The sequence below is a fragment of the Molothrus aeneus genome, chromosome 6, assembly GCF_037042795.1.
Source record: "Molothrus aeneus isolate 106 chromosome 6, BPBGC_Maene_1.0, whole genome shotgun sequence".
Taxonomy (NCBI): domain Eukaryota; kingdom Metazoa; phylum Chordata; class Aves; order Passeriformes; family Icteridae; genus Molothrus; species Molothrus aeneus.
The window spans coordinates 28270287-28285437 of NC_089651.1; the positions used below are offsets into that span (position 1 = coordinate 28270287).

Below are 15151 nucleotides of genomic sequence, written 5' to 3' on the forward strand. Positions count from 1 at the left end.
AATGGCCAGTTTGTTCCTTCCATTAGCACATTCAACTTCATAACAGCAGCCAACAGCAAAGCCATTGCATCTGGAACATGCAAGCAGTAGAGGCAGGGATTGGCAGCTTTGTGGAAGGAATCCAGAACTTTTTGTCAAAGTTCAATTCTACAAAAGGCACTTGCATACTCTCACAAGATTTAAAGATGGGATCTTTTATATTCCTTACTCCATAATTCCAAGAGCTATTCCACGTACGTGTGGTAGGAATTACAGCATTCAGCATGGTGCAATAGCTTCAGAGCAATTCTACACAGTGAGGTGGATTGGGGGCAGGTGGGAAGGCAAAGGAGGTTTTGGGTTGCTTTTCTTTCTTCTGCCTCCTATCCCTTCAGAGAAAGAAAGGACATCTTTCTAACAGCAGATGAACTTTCCAGAATGTAGCTGGCTATTTCAGCCACAAGTCAAATTTTAATCTCAGGCATGTTAACACTTCCATTTACTGTCTGATGCCATCCATGAACTTGAGAATAAATTTATCAGTTTACAACAGCTTCACAGCTGGAAGTTCCATAGCCATTATGGTCAACAGCTACCTAGCTTTCTCAAAAATGGCTTAAATTCTTTAACAAAGACTTTCTATAAGCCCACAAAAAATGCATTTGTCAAGTTCTCAGTTTGGAAGTATACTGGTTAAGCTAGTAGTAGCACTCATTTTCTGAAATAAATATTTAACTTAATGTTATCTTCTAGTAAAAATCACTTGAGTCACAAAAGTAAAAGTATATGGTTAATAGATTGAATTGATTTTTTTGGTAGTCCATACTAAATAACCTTTTAAAATTAAAATAAAATATTGGATTGTAGTAAGACAAGAATCATCACTCTTGACTGGCCTTCACACACACCAGATGTTGGATGCTCTTCTTGCAGCTGGCTCAAAGTTCACAAGCGACATGTCGCAGCCCCCTGTCTCGTAGAGCGCAGAACTGAACTTACCTATTAAAGAAAAGGTCAAAAGCAGGTCAAAATTTCCTCATGTTTCACCCCACTGGCAGCAGCTTCTATTCATTAACTTACTACAGAGATCAATTCAGACATCTAAATTTACATCAGTGTCAAAATACAAAATGTGATTACTCATGAATGCGCCACCAGGGCAGACATTAGCTACGCAGCTGTCTTTCGTACCATTTTACATAACATATATACTGTAACTGCAGTACTGAATTAAAGAGTTTGTATTTACAAGATGCCATCATTAACACAACAGAAGGACAGTGTAAGCCTCTTTTTCCTCTTAGAGACTAACCACATGAAAAATTTGCAGTGCCCAGCTTCTTCAGTCCTTCCCACGCCCAAGAGAACCATCAGTAAATCATTCACTATCAGCATCTAAGAACATTTAGCTACAGCAGTGATAACACAAGTATCCTGAATAAAATTCTTTTGAAACACCCATGTCTATTTGAAAAGAAACACAGAGACTCAAAGAAGTGGCCAGAGATGCTTCATAACTTAACTTAGGAAACTCAAAAAAGGAATGTGCAGAAGAGATTTATTCTATAAGCTAGTGTAAGAAGAAAGGACTGCAAACTAACTTCTTAGATAAACTATTTGGACTTCTCAAATACTTAATTTTTAAAAGTAGCCAAAGATTGTAACTCAAATGATAAATTACCTTACTCAAATATGTTTTCACAGCACCCACCTCCCAACACTGGCCTGATCAGAGAGATAAGTATTGTAATTTTCCCTGAAGGCCAGGTTCAATATATTTCAGCTCTGAATGCCGGGAACCTGATTTTGAAACTGATCTCATATGAAATATCTGCCAATTTCTCCACCTCTGCTAGCTTAAAACCCTCAAGTCATGAAGCAAAACATGCAATATTCCAATATTAGCTCATATAAACAAAAGAAAAAAATCCCACTTGGGAGCGTGTGAAGAAAAACTGTATACGCCTCTCAGCTGTATGTCTTGCAACTTTTCCTTCTGCTGATACAAGATACCAAGCAGTCCCCAGAAGTACCTAACAAAATCAGAGCTTCCAATCTTTCCCACTTCTGTGAAAGCACAACCTGCTAATACCATGGATTTTGAACGTTTTTTTAACACAATCCTGCAGCAGCTTCTCTTCAGACCCATAGACATTTAAGTTTGATTCAGAATTTGAATCTCAGCAGGTTAAATCGCTCAAGCTAGATGCTTAAAACCAGTGAAACAAAGAAAATGAACTGGTATATTGAAAACATCTTCATAAAGCTTTCTACCCTCAGAAGGAGCACTTCAGACCAAGCAGGGAAATACCACAGCTGTGCTCAGAGCCACCACTGTGACAAGACAGTCCCCTACATAGCTCAGGAGGCACAAACAGCATGCACAACAGCTCTCTCCCGATACTCAATTACATCTGCCACAGGCCTAAGTACAAAGTTCACTTGTTAGACCTTTTTCCTCATTGGATAAGATTTTAATGAAGTGCTTTAGCTGATTATCTTTTGGTTTTCAATGCAGTGTGTAGTACACAGTTAATACTGAAGCTTATAATTTAAACTAGTAGATAACACGGGTAATCTTCCCACAACTAATAAAAATCCTTGGTTACAAAGGTATATTTATTAACTCTGTCAATAAAAAAGTTTTAGGAGCAAACATGGAGATACTGGACAATACAAATACACTTCAGGTTCTACTTAGGACAAAAATGTGCATTAATTATTATAGAAAAATCGGGGCAAGCAGCCCTTAAAAAAATGGAAGTTTGGGTTAAATTCTTCATGGTCTTGCATTACTGAATAGAGATCCAGGAAATTAAACTTTTTAATTTTTAACTTAATGAAATTCTAGTCACAGAAGTTAGAATATACTACTTGGACATACAACTTCCCCTTCCCTTGGACTGAGGAAAACACATCAGGCATTTATTTCAGCGGAAGTTTACTGAACTATTACACTTTTTCATATCTACAGTTCCCTGTCACCCAACTGATCTGTGAATCTACTAAAATTTGCAGCATTTATATTGCTGCTGTAAGTATTGCACTGCTGCAGTGGGATATAACAAAACTGATTTACAGAGGTTGCAAACAAACAGAACACTTAATTCCTATTGCTTATACACAAACTACAAAATGGACTCAGGATATGTCATGCTTGCAATTCATCCACCTATTTAAAGAGGTTTCAATTGAAAGTTAGCTCCCTGGCAAGCACAGCTTCTCATTAATACAAAAATTTTTCTGCCCCCTTTTTTGTTTTTCTTTTGCTGTTTTTGATTTGCTTTGGTTTTGTTATTGTCATTCTGTTGGGATTTTTTGGTTGCTTGGTTTAAATAAAAAGATTTTTCAGAAAAGCCTCAACTCATCTCCGTAGAAAACTTGACAGGGACTGTTCATTGCTATTGGTGACACAAACTCCAAAGTCTGACTGGAGATAATAAAATAGGCTCCAAAATCCTTAATTTTTTAACTCTCTGAGACAGGAACAGCTTCCTCACAGTACATAAATTCTAATGAAGAACTTCAATACTCAAGATTCAATACATATGGACATACCTAGCATTTTTATTTACTCTAGTGACTCTTTCCCATTCCTGTCTCCCACAGCATTCTCCATGGGATACTTGGAACAGCACCACATTGAATAAGCTTAAGAACATATTTTCTCTCTCTAAAGCCTGCAGTTTTATCAAGCTGTGAACAAACAGGAAGCTCCAAAGATAATGTTACAAATCAAGAAATATGATCAATAGCATGTCTGCCTGCTCAACATAAATGTCTAAGTTCTCTGAACACAAACACACACAAAAAAAAGAGACCTGTAAGTTCTTAACAAATTAAAGTCACCCAAAAATATTCTATTTCGACCAGGTTACAATAACAAACCAAGACACTGTGATACTCAAGCACACAAATCCAAAATACATCTTCATTCTGACATGGAGAGAAGGTAAATTTGTGTTCTTTGAAGCAAGTTTCCTTGTTCCAAAAGACCAAAATATCAATATCCAGAGATAACCATGTAACAGTTCACACTGTACAAACTCATATTCCCACAGTTATGGGCATCAACAGACAACAGCAACAGGCTGATGAGCTTACACAGACAAAACCTGGAATACTTAAGTGGCTCAGGATTTAACTAAAATGTTGCTCTGATGGTTTCCTCAGCTAAGTTATCTCCAGTGTGCTTCCCAGTTTTACATCCAATATGTACTACTTTTTTTCAAACTGCTCAGACTAGTTCACATGCAAATGCTCACTGACATGATGAAATTACATCATCATTAGATCAAGATATATTTGTCTGCTGCTTCAGTCAGTATTTTTAAAATCCTAGTTAGCAAAAGCAAAGTCATCAGAATTTGACTTCTTGGTAGACTGCTAGGAGCTTTATTTCCAAAGGTCAAAATTAGCTATGGTATGAAGGCATCCATGTTTTCAGTTAGAACACTTCCAAGTAGGTCATTTTTTGTTCCTATATGAAGTTTGTCAAAAGAGTAACTTACCTATTACCCCAAATTCCAGACTACAACATGAATATTTTCCATAGCAATAATGGGAAGTGAATATGTATTTTCCATATGAACTTTTGAACATGCTCCCACATCCATCCCAAATAAATCACATCTATTGAATTATCAAAAGGTACTGACTGCTTCTAAATTGGTATTAATCGAATAAGTAACCAGTGTATATGTCTATCTTTACATAGAAGTTTTGATGTTCAAAACCATTCAACTGCCTTCATAAATTAAAATATTTAAATCTGAAAGATTATTGGTTGTTGTATAGACAAAACAACCAGAGATCCACCATACCACCATAATTGTCTTGTAACGTTCTAGATGAGCAGTTCTCTTTAAGCACAAAAGCAATTTTAAAAAATCATCTAGCCAAGGACAAGAGTCTGTTATTTCACCCCAGCTTCAGACACTGGGCATCTGTTCTACTAACTCAGTACTTGGATTCGTAACTACTTGACAAAATCTAATTTTAATTTAATCAATCTTCACTGCAAGGGCTGAAAAATCCCACCTACCTGTCTAAACAATCAGCTATCAGAACAAAAAGAATCAGTACTGCCACACTCTGCTCTGAAAACTGTCATTTACTTAAGTCATGGCACATGTTTTGTTGCTTTTGAGATTTGTATTACATTAATCCTGCCTATAATCATGGCATTTAGTTTGCCACCTTTCCTTTCCATCCTGCATTCCTTCTATGATTTACTTCATGTTTACCACTCCACATCAAGATACTTTTCCATCCTTTCAAGTTCCTTTCCCCCTCAAGCTTCCTAACAGTATAACTGATAAAAATCTTCCTACTTTGAACCTGGAAGACTGAAGATAATGCCTCAAAGCATCTCTTGCCTTACTCTTAGGGCAGTGCCCAGTTAAAGATAACTGTATAATCACCAGACTGGGTGTGGGTCAGGTATAATACAGTGAGGCTCATCCTTGGTAAAATAAGCCACCAGAATCAAATTATAAGACAAGAAACTTTAAAGTAAACAAAACCAAAAATTGTGTGTCTTGTTAAGTGCTGCATCTTGACATCAAAGTGAATAGAAAAAATGTAGAAATAGATAGCGCACTGGTAAAGGAAAACATGAGCCAAATATGTGAGGCTTTTACAGTAAGTGAATATATTCCCTGTTTGCCTTTCCAAGAGGATTTGAATTAAGAAAATAAACTATTCTATGCACTGTACAGTGATATACAACCCCACCTATATTTGTCACTGATATTTCCAGTTGGAATAAACCAGGATTTGTTTCCAGGTATTTCCCCGGCCACTATGGGTTTTTTTGCCCTGGGCAGTCACAATGATTTCCACAGCAACAAAGAACTGGTCATAGCTCCTTCATTGCTTTTATTTTTATTCTGATGCTGATCATGGGAAAATCAAACTACAACCTTCTCCCAACCCAAACCACAGACAAACTACAGAGTCATCTTTCACTGTAAGGTATTTTGGGATAACATAGCAAAACCAAGAGCCTTAGACTCAATGGAAAGAGAAAAATAGTGTTACTTCATCCCTGACTGAGGGTTAAAAAAAACCCACAACCCAACAAAAGCGCCCAAACAAACTAACCACATACCACTTATAAGGAAAGATACTTTCTTGTCAGACCTGATAAAGGGATCATGCACATGAAAGCTTGCACCATTTTGCCAACTATTTTACAATTAACAAAAGATAGCACCTGTTCCACAAAACCTGCTACACAAACTAGAAAATTTTATTTTCCTAAAATAACACAAGAAGATCCTGCCTATAATAGCTCCTTTCTCTCAAAGGATTCTAAACTAGATGCTCCGAGTCACAAAACAGGAAACAAGTCCCTGTTATACATCAGATTCCTATCTAGCAGATCCCAGAAGTTTTGTGCCTCCCAAAGAGAACATGATGTCCCATATAAGCACAGTACAGGTAAAGTTTAGAAGAACTGAATCTCATTAATTTCTGAAGACTCCAATGCACAAAAAAAACAATGAATATGCCTTTCTACAGATTTCTAAATGCCATGTTGAATTTTATATATGATCTCCTTTGATTTCTGAAAGAGCAAATAATACAATCTCCTAAATAACATAGACCTAGATTGCATATTAAATGACAAATTCTACAGAACTCAACCGTATTGTTTTGGGTAAGAGGAACAAAATCCTTCAAATAAATAATGGTGGCCTCAAGAATATAGCTCAACATTACACTTGGACAGAAATAACCAGTGTAACAATTTCAGAGTTATATTTCAAATATGAAAGAAGAGTCCAAATTAAATTAAAAAATGGGCTTCATGTAACAAGTTTTCATAGCAGAGAGACACAAGCACTGAGACTGAAACAATAAGACTTCTATCTAAAAAACAGTAAAGCAACAGAATCTTCAAGAAAAATTATTAGATAACTAGATCATGTGTATTTATTACATTTGTAGTTAAGTCTTATAAAACATCTCAGAGTAGGTAAAGGTGGCTTTCAGTTTTGCTTCTATTCCATTTTTCCTGCACTAGATGATGCAGAAGAATGAAGACTCAGTCAAACTCACATTTAAAGGGTTACCACAGACTCTCAATTCATGGAACCTTCCCCTCTAGTGGGGTAAGAGACAACTCACTTATCTTTTAGTCCTGGATTACACAAAGGTCTGAAACACACATTTGGTCAGTGTTCTGATCAAACCTGTACTTTTTAGGGTATGAGAGCTGACAGCTGCTCAAAATTCCATCACTAATAATTGTCAGTGCTCAAGATGCCAATTTTAATAATTCAAAGAAGAGTTAGGTATTAATGATGAAGTCATAAGTAATTCAGGCCACGTATAGATAGGTGCAAAGATCCCTGCCAGGAATTTTTCCAAACTGGCCCCTGCACTATGTGGCAGATCAGTCATTTATTAAGACTGTCTTAACTTCATCCTAGCAATTTTATTAGCTGCATAGAAGTTAATTAAGAAGTCAATAATCAAGAATACCACATAAAATGGACCATGAAGAACTAAGAAGACACTATAAAGCTCCATAAAATGATGACATTTGATATATGAAAGAGTCCAGATTTACTTCCAATACCAAGCTCCTAAAATTAAGGTGTACATTCAAAACAAAGCATTCATTTACATAAGTATTTCTTTTTTTGAACAGCAGCTAAACAACTTATCTAAAAAAGCTAAGATCAAAAATTCTTAGGAGCCATAACAAGTTGGTTTTTTTCAGGAACCAGAAGATCCCCAAAGTCTCCATCTCTGCTCAACTGCCTGCAGGACCATAGGAAAGATTTATTACTTGTGTTACATTATTCAAATCAAGAAAGCTCTCACACCATCATTACTTGTATCTATGACTCCTTATTTCTTATCACACATTTGTTAGAGAAACTGCCTGGAAAGGTGATTGAGCAATATAGCTCAATATAGCTCAATGAAGCAAAATAGCTCTTAGTTCTTCCTAGAAACACACCTATAAGATTCAGAAACAATGCTCAGATTAGCTGGGTTTCAGTGCATTATTACCAATAAATCTGCTGTATTAACACTTCCATGTCACCAAGGTTACATAAGGCCTGCATACCAAGTTCATCGTGCAAACTGCTACCGCCTACAGCAGATGCAGTGGCAAGTGATGCTTCTAAGTGGACACTCCCATTTCTCACCAGCAAGGAGGCGCTAGCGCCGGGCACAGCTGCCTGGGAAGGGGGGCAGGACTGCACTCTGACCTGGGAGGAGCACTGCTGGCCTTGCTGACCATCTTGAAGGCTACGAGAAAACACGCATTGGGGACACATTACCAGGAAGAAGTGCAAAAGAGCCAGAAGTGAAGCAAAACAAGATTTTTCAGTTTAAAGAGGAAAACTTTTTTTTTAAATAGTAGCATTAAGCAGTCAACAGTTAGGGTTAAAATAACCCCTACATTCTATGTAACAGAGTATTTAGGCCCTAGTTGAGGCAGTAATCTAGAGATAGTGCTCCTGTCAACTTCTTAGAAGTAGTATTGCTTTCTAAGATCTCCCCAAGTCACCCAACAGGTATTTTCTTCTGTGTCTTAATTTGTGGGTGCAAAAGCAAATTAGTGCCAGTTAGTTTAACTACAGGCTAACTTGAGCTATCACCTATATTTACTACTGACTATTCCAGTCTTCTCACAATAATTTTTTGCATTTTCAAGTATGACCTGATCAGCTGTTTAGGACTTTTTTCTTAGTCATATTACCTTTCTTATTATTAATTCACACTACCTAGAAAACGTCTCTAAGCTTTGTTAATAGCCAAAGGATAATACAGACCTTGAAAATTACTGAAGTAATACATTTGGATCCAGAATTATTTTGAACATATTAAGACTCTCTATATAAAGTTATTAATTGGCAAAACTAAAGTTGATTCTGAAGTTATTTTGAAGTTACAGCAAAAGCTTTATTACTCACCAAAACAAAGGTTTTAAAAGCCAACCTGGCTTTCAGAGAAATTTGTACATTTCTCATAGCCATGAGCGGACAATGTTTAAAAATGTTAATTCTCCTCTTCACAGACTTCAATTGCAAAATTAACTTTATAAAACTATTTACAAAAGTTAGATTCTTTTAATAGCTTGTTTAATATCAGGTATGACAGTGTCAGAGTACATTATGTTTACAGTTGATATCACACCATCTTTGCAAGAGCACTGGTTTTATTATCCTTCATTTTGTGGATTTAAAGAAGTTACAGTAGCTGAGGCCTTATCTTAGACTTTGTATTTTAAAGACTGGAAAATAGTTTAAACACTCTCTTTTGAAAAACAATATATATCACCTGTTGGTTTTAGCACTATTTACAGCATGATGCTAGAGTTGGCAAATGAGGCAACTAAAAAAAACAAGATCTTACTAAGAGTTGAAGGGTTATATCTGATGTACTTGCTTTTAACAGTATTTTCTACATCATCTATTTTTCAGTTCTTTTGTTAGAGCATCACTGGAAAACAAAATATGGATATAAGAATAGGTGTTAAGAAAAGCTCATGCAAAATAATGCAGACATGCACACAGCTCAGGAAGAAAAGAACTGCAACTCATTATTTACTGTGTTCTAACATTTTAACCTGAAATTTAAATTCAGTGTTTTGCTGCAGTACAAAAGGGTTTCAGTGAGCTGTGCAGCAACAGAAGCCCTAAGGAAGTTCACGGATGTGCCAACTTTCACTGCCTTCCTTAAGCAACACCAAACTAATGCTAAACAATACTGCTTTCCCATAAACAGCAGGTACATCTCAAGAGACAGCTGCCCTTTGAATAGTTATCCACATCTGTCACAATTAAAAAATCCCATCAAAGTGTCGATGTCAACCAACTGCAAAAACACCCCGGCTTATTCTCTCCCTGATTATTACAGGAGTAAAATTCTGCTTCATACAGTCACTTACACACATGCATACACCATTGACTACATGGAACACCAGTGAACACTTACTTTTGAAGTGCCCAAAACACTATTCACATTTAGACAGGACAAAAGCGGGGTGGATGGTGTTTTATGGTGCATTTTGGGTTTGTTTTTTTAGGTTACCAGGCAAAACAATCTTGTGTCTAATTTAGCATCCAACCAACAGAATTTACTAGACCTGGTATACTAGGTTTAACTTGTCTACCATTGCCAAAGGCATGCATACATAATGCCATTGTCTCTTTTACTAAATATTTCACAGAGGAAGTGAAAGTAATTGCAATCATGGACAGGAAATTAAAAAAGAAATCAGGTTTAACTCAACAGGTCCTAGGGAACATTCCCCCAACATCCAATTTTATGACAGAGTTAGAAGATTAAAGTTTTGCTGGCAAGAATAAGAAACACATAACATCAGGGCAACTAAAGATTAGTAAATCCAATACTCTTGTAAGTTTAATATTTGAAGTCATGGATTAGCAGTATCAGAAACTAGACTGGGGCAGCTCACCAACAGCATACAGGTGTGATGTCAGTACAATTGCAGTGACATTTTGAAGACTTTTAAGTGGTACCTGCCTAAAAATGTCTCTATATTTCTTCACATTTGCTCCTTAGGCATGATTTAATTAAATATTTCTTAAGGGTTTCCTCTTTCCAGTAATACAAAATTTACACTAAAATTAAGCTACCCGTGTAAAGGAAAGGGTATTTTTAGACTGTTCACCTTGAAATTAGAACATTAATACATATTTTTTTTTCAGATACATTCCACAGTTGACAGCTGAAATGGAATTTGTGTCAAACAAATATAAAAGCACTTTGGTGTTTGGTTAGCAATTTAACTCCACTCCAAGGGACAGTCATTTAGCATCATGAAAAGTACTTTGAGTAAATTACCCTCAATAAGTATTCAATTCTGACTATGTTTATATTATAAAGCATTTTTGATAATGTATGTCATTATGTTAGAGAAAGTACAGTCAGCAGTGTTGGGTGGCTTTTAATTTAAAATAGAACAAATTTAGATAATGAAGATGCTTAGAGGAAATACAAGGCTAGAATGTTTAATCTGCTTTTTTACCCTTGAACATCTTGTCTGATTAAAGAGATACTCCCACTTCACAACATGAAATTCATGATTCATAAAGTTCACAAAGTTACTTCATAGTCTCTCACTGAAGTCAAGCTTAAGCCATGGGAACCTGAATGACTGCACTAGCATGTGGAAATAAGGCTGCTGTCAACCACAGTTTAAAACTGTCTTTCCCTTAGTCTATACCTACAAGAAAGAAAACACTGTTTTCTAACTAATACGCAGTTAAGGAGCTTTCATTAGTCTGCACAGCCTCTTATGTTGCAATACACAAAGCTGCACTACCCTCCTTTACAAAAAAAAAAAAAGGAAAACAAACTCAGAGCCAAGTGAAAGCAACCAGATAAAGCAAAAGTGATCTGAAAGACAAAGTTTTATCATCCTTCACTATGAAGTAAATCATTAGCTTGAAGTTGAACACCCTACATTCAGCAAGACCAAAACCCTAACAAAGAAAAATCTAAAATTACATGATTACTACTTCAGATTGGAATAGCCACTAAAACCACACCTAACTAGTTTCAGTCCTTGATATGACAGAAGTCAATCCTTCATCTGTTAGATTTTTAGGTACCATTCTTACACTCCCCCTCCCTGAGAAAAATTCGCAAAAGTAGTCCTCAAATATTTTAGTGGTGTGACAAAGATGGCACAATTCCTCTGTCACCCTCTATTGTAAGGTATTTTCTTTTTATTTGTTCCTTTTGTACAGGTTTTCCTAGTTCAAAAAATTACATAAATATTCCCAAAACACAATGACAGTTTAGCACATGAAGGAAGATCATTAAGAATATATAAAATATGCAATTACTCCTACATATTTATCATGTAACTGAAGGAAGAATTACTTCAATACTTATAGGGGACTGTTCCCTCTTCTATAGGCCATGTTCTCCTCACCAGATTCTCCAATTCCATAAGCAACCAAGAAATTGAAAGACTTAAAACACATGTTTAAAAACTTATTGTGGCTGCTGTTTCTACTGTTCAGGCTGATGGATCAAACAGAGCTGCTCTATGTAACAAATCACTAGGCTCAGCCTTGTAAATACAGGGGCCAGTAAAGGCTGGGGGACTCCTCAGACACATGTACACAGTACATTTTAAACATTGCCAAGGCATGCAAAGTGCCACACAATTAGATCTTATACTAAGCAATACTGGGCATTCTATTCACTTCAGTATTCCTCTTTTGCTGTAAAAAGATGCAAGATCTTCATAAAGGTTTACCTGTATTTTAGATTTGGAGTCTCTTTTGGAGTGTGTATTTAGCTCTTTATAAAAGTTTTGTCATTTTGCTTATCTCTCACAAATGTCTACAAATGTGAAAAGTGATCACAGTACTAGTCCCTAATGCCTACATTATTCAAGAGATGAAAACCAAAATGGGGAGTGCTGATACTATTTTCTTGGGTCTCTCTTCTTGATTGAAAGTAAAATTTTCTAAAAGTTCCAAAAGTTTTTTGATTAAAACCACTGAGGCTAAGTTTATTGGCATTAGTTAATTTTTATATCAATCTGAAAACACCTATAACATGTTAGAGACTGACTATCCTGACCATTTTTAAAATAGTGCCACATATACATGCACAATTCAACAAGCCCACAGTGACATGCAGTGACAGCTCAAGGAGGTTATGGTGGGGAAGGAAGTAAAAAGTGCTTTTCTGGCAACACTGGTGGGTGTGGGGAAGTGGTCTGCTGCATGCATGCTAAATATGGTGGAACATTTAGATACCCTACCTGAGGGGTGATCCGATGAGCAATGTAGGAGGGGTAGGGTTACTCCCTGCATTGTGCCGGCGTCGTACTGCCTGACGCCTAAATGTGCTGCGTTCACGGCGAAATGTGACAGTCTCCTCGCTGGCTTGTGCTGCTGCATCAAGACAGACTTTAGGTCAAATACGAACCCATCCTAGTTACGTCAACAGTAACTTAAGACTCCTTTCTTCCCTCTGACCCTCCCCAAGTTAACGAACTTGACTCACAACAACACAAGTAGCTTATGTCCTAACTGCTCAAACAAGCTGCCTCGAGACAGGATCACAACACACAGTTATTAGCAAAGACCTGGGTGGTTGGGGGAGTCATATACAGCTTACGTTTTTTTAACCCCAGATCCAAATAGCTAGGTGGCAAAAGAGGTTGGATATCCCAGATCTTTGCCGTTTACGCATGGCAGGAAGAGATGTCCGATCTCCCCATTTATCTCACTGAACGGATCATTAAGGAGAAGCCTGAAGAACTACCTAGCAAAAGTTGTCTACCACTTCTCACCATAATCTTCTCAATTTTTTAACTTCTGCCAAATAGGCAGGGTTGAGGTCAACCTCATCACAACTCTTTCAGGGAACAAAATGAGTAGCTTTTTTTTCTCATAAGCATCAAGGGATACACGTTGCTCCTTCTAAGCTCATTACAATATAATTTACAGAGGCAGGAGGTTGAGAATAAGTAAGAGAATAACTTATTTTTAAGGACTGATGGTTTTGTTATTTCAGGTCCCCAAACAAAAGGTTTGGTTCAAATTTATAAAGCAATATCATAAGAAACAGTTTGCACGTACTCAAGGGATTAAAATATTTATCCACATGTTATCCCGCAAAAAACACCTGTGCTCCTTAAGCTCTACAATCTGAACAATTTCAGATTTGGACTGCTTCATGGTGTGTCTACAATCTGAGAAGTCTTCCTCCTGAGCCAAGGAAGCTCCTAGTCAATTTGAATGCAGAGCACTAAAGAGCTCAAATGAATGGGCAGCAGAGAAAATAGGGTTTGGCAGGCAAGTGGAGCAGAAAAAAAAAATTGACACGATGTCAGTGCAAGAGGAAAATCACAATCTTGACAGGGAAGTCTCAACTTGGTGGCCAAGGAGCCTACTACTGGAGTTAGAAAACCAAGAATTGTGTCAAAGAAAAACCAAACACCACCTCTCCCCCCTACAGAAAAAAACCCAAAAAAACCCAGAGAGAGCAATAGCAGGAACACTACAGGCAGAGTAGCCCATATGCACTTCAGCACACTTCAAGTTACAACACTACTGCCATTAAGCTTTCAACACTTCCCAGCAAAGACTCTAATGCTGGTCTACAGGGAACAACAACCTATAGCAACCTACTACTGTTGTGTGTGCCTGCCATAGCTCAAGTAATATAGGCTGAAACAAGAGTTTAATTCACACATGAACCCCAGGTTACCAAATGAGTTCTCTGTCTGAAACTTCAATTTATAGCTTGCTTTAAAACAAAAGAAGCTACATAAAGAGATTTACTTTACACCAACATTCAAGCTACAAGGATTTAATTATCAAAATTATAGATGTTAAGGGCAACGCTAATTCAGTCTTTCCTGTACTTTCAGAAAAGCCAGGGGTTTCCTCATTCCTCCACAAGTGTTTTTACAATTCTAAGCATCAATAGACTATACTACCTTTTTAGGGTATTTCAGCAAGAAGTTTCTTGTGTGGTTTAATATATAGCTTTATTTTAATACGCTGCCTAATTTCTTTAAGCATTTCTTTGCAGCTCTCACACTTGAAGTACAAAGCAAGTGAACCACACTAAACAAGACAGACTGAATCCTGACACACAAGGTCAAAACCGCCCATTAATTTCGTATTACAATTTATAAAGCTCATTTATTTTAGGATACACATCAACATAAAATAATTCATATTCACAACACAGTTTCCACTGAGTTCAGATGCAAAAGCAATTCTGGTAATCAGACCACAGTTAAGCACCACAAAATAAGGGAACAGTGACTAGTCTTAACTGAAATGTAAATATCTGAATTACCATTAAGATGGTCAACATCAGCATCGTATCTTAATTACTACTTGTAACTACTTAGCAAAAGCAGCATTCAAGTGCAATTCTTTAAGGTAGCATACTTAACACTGACAGATACCTGTCAGCATTCTGCAATAACTGAAACAGAGATTATGAAAACACGATAGGTCCTCACTATATAGTTCCAATTTAACACTAAAGCAAGTCTCAAGAACTAACAGAGGCAGTGTCCTGTGAGAACCAGGTATACAAACATGCTTGAAGTTAAGAAAAAAAGAAAATTTAAAAAACTAATATATAGTTGGGGATTCAATTCAAAGCTGTAGAGGCAAACAGCTTTGGCATTTTC

General features: G+C 36.7%; 1 protein-coding gene across 8 annotated transcripts in view; it reads right to left on the reverse strand.

Annotated features, from left to right (window-relative positions):
• The window catches only part of PCNX1 (pecanex 1), an 89419-nt gene that overhangs the window by 45352 nt on the left and 28916 nt on the right, over positions 1 to 15151 (reverse strand). For 4 of the 8 annotated variants that reach the window (XR_010783864.1, XM_066552745.1, XM_066552743.1 and 1 more), the window contains exon 7: positions 12755 to 12887. Coding sequence is in view for 7 of the 8 variants with exons in the window: in XM_066552745.1 (XP_066408842.1) it covers positions 12755 to 12887 (133 nt within the window). In the remaining variant the exon portion in view is untranslated. Of the gene's footprint in view, positions 1 to 887; positions 979 to 8065; positions 8251 to 12754; positions 12888 to 15151 lie in introns of all 8 variants that reach the window. The other 4 variants (XM_066552747.1, XM_066552746.1, XM_066552749.1 and 1 more) reach the window with 3 other exon arrangements.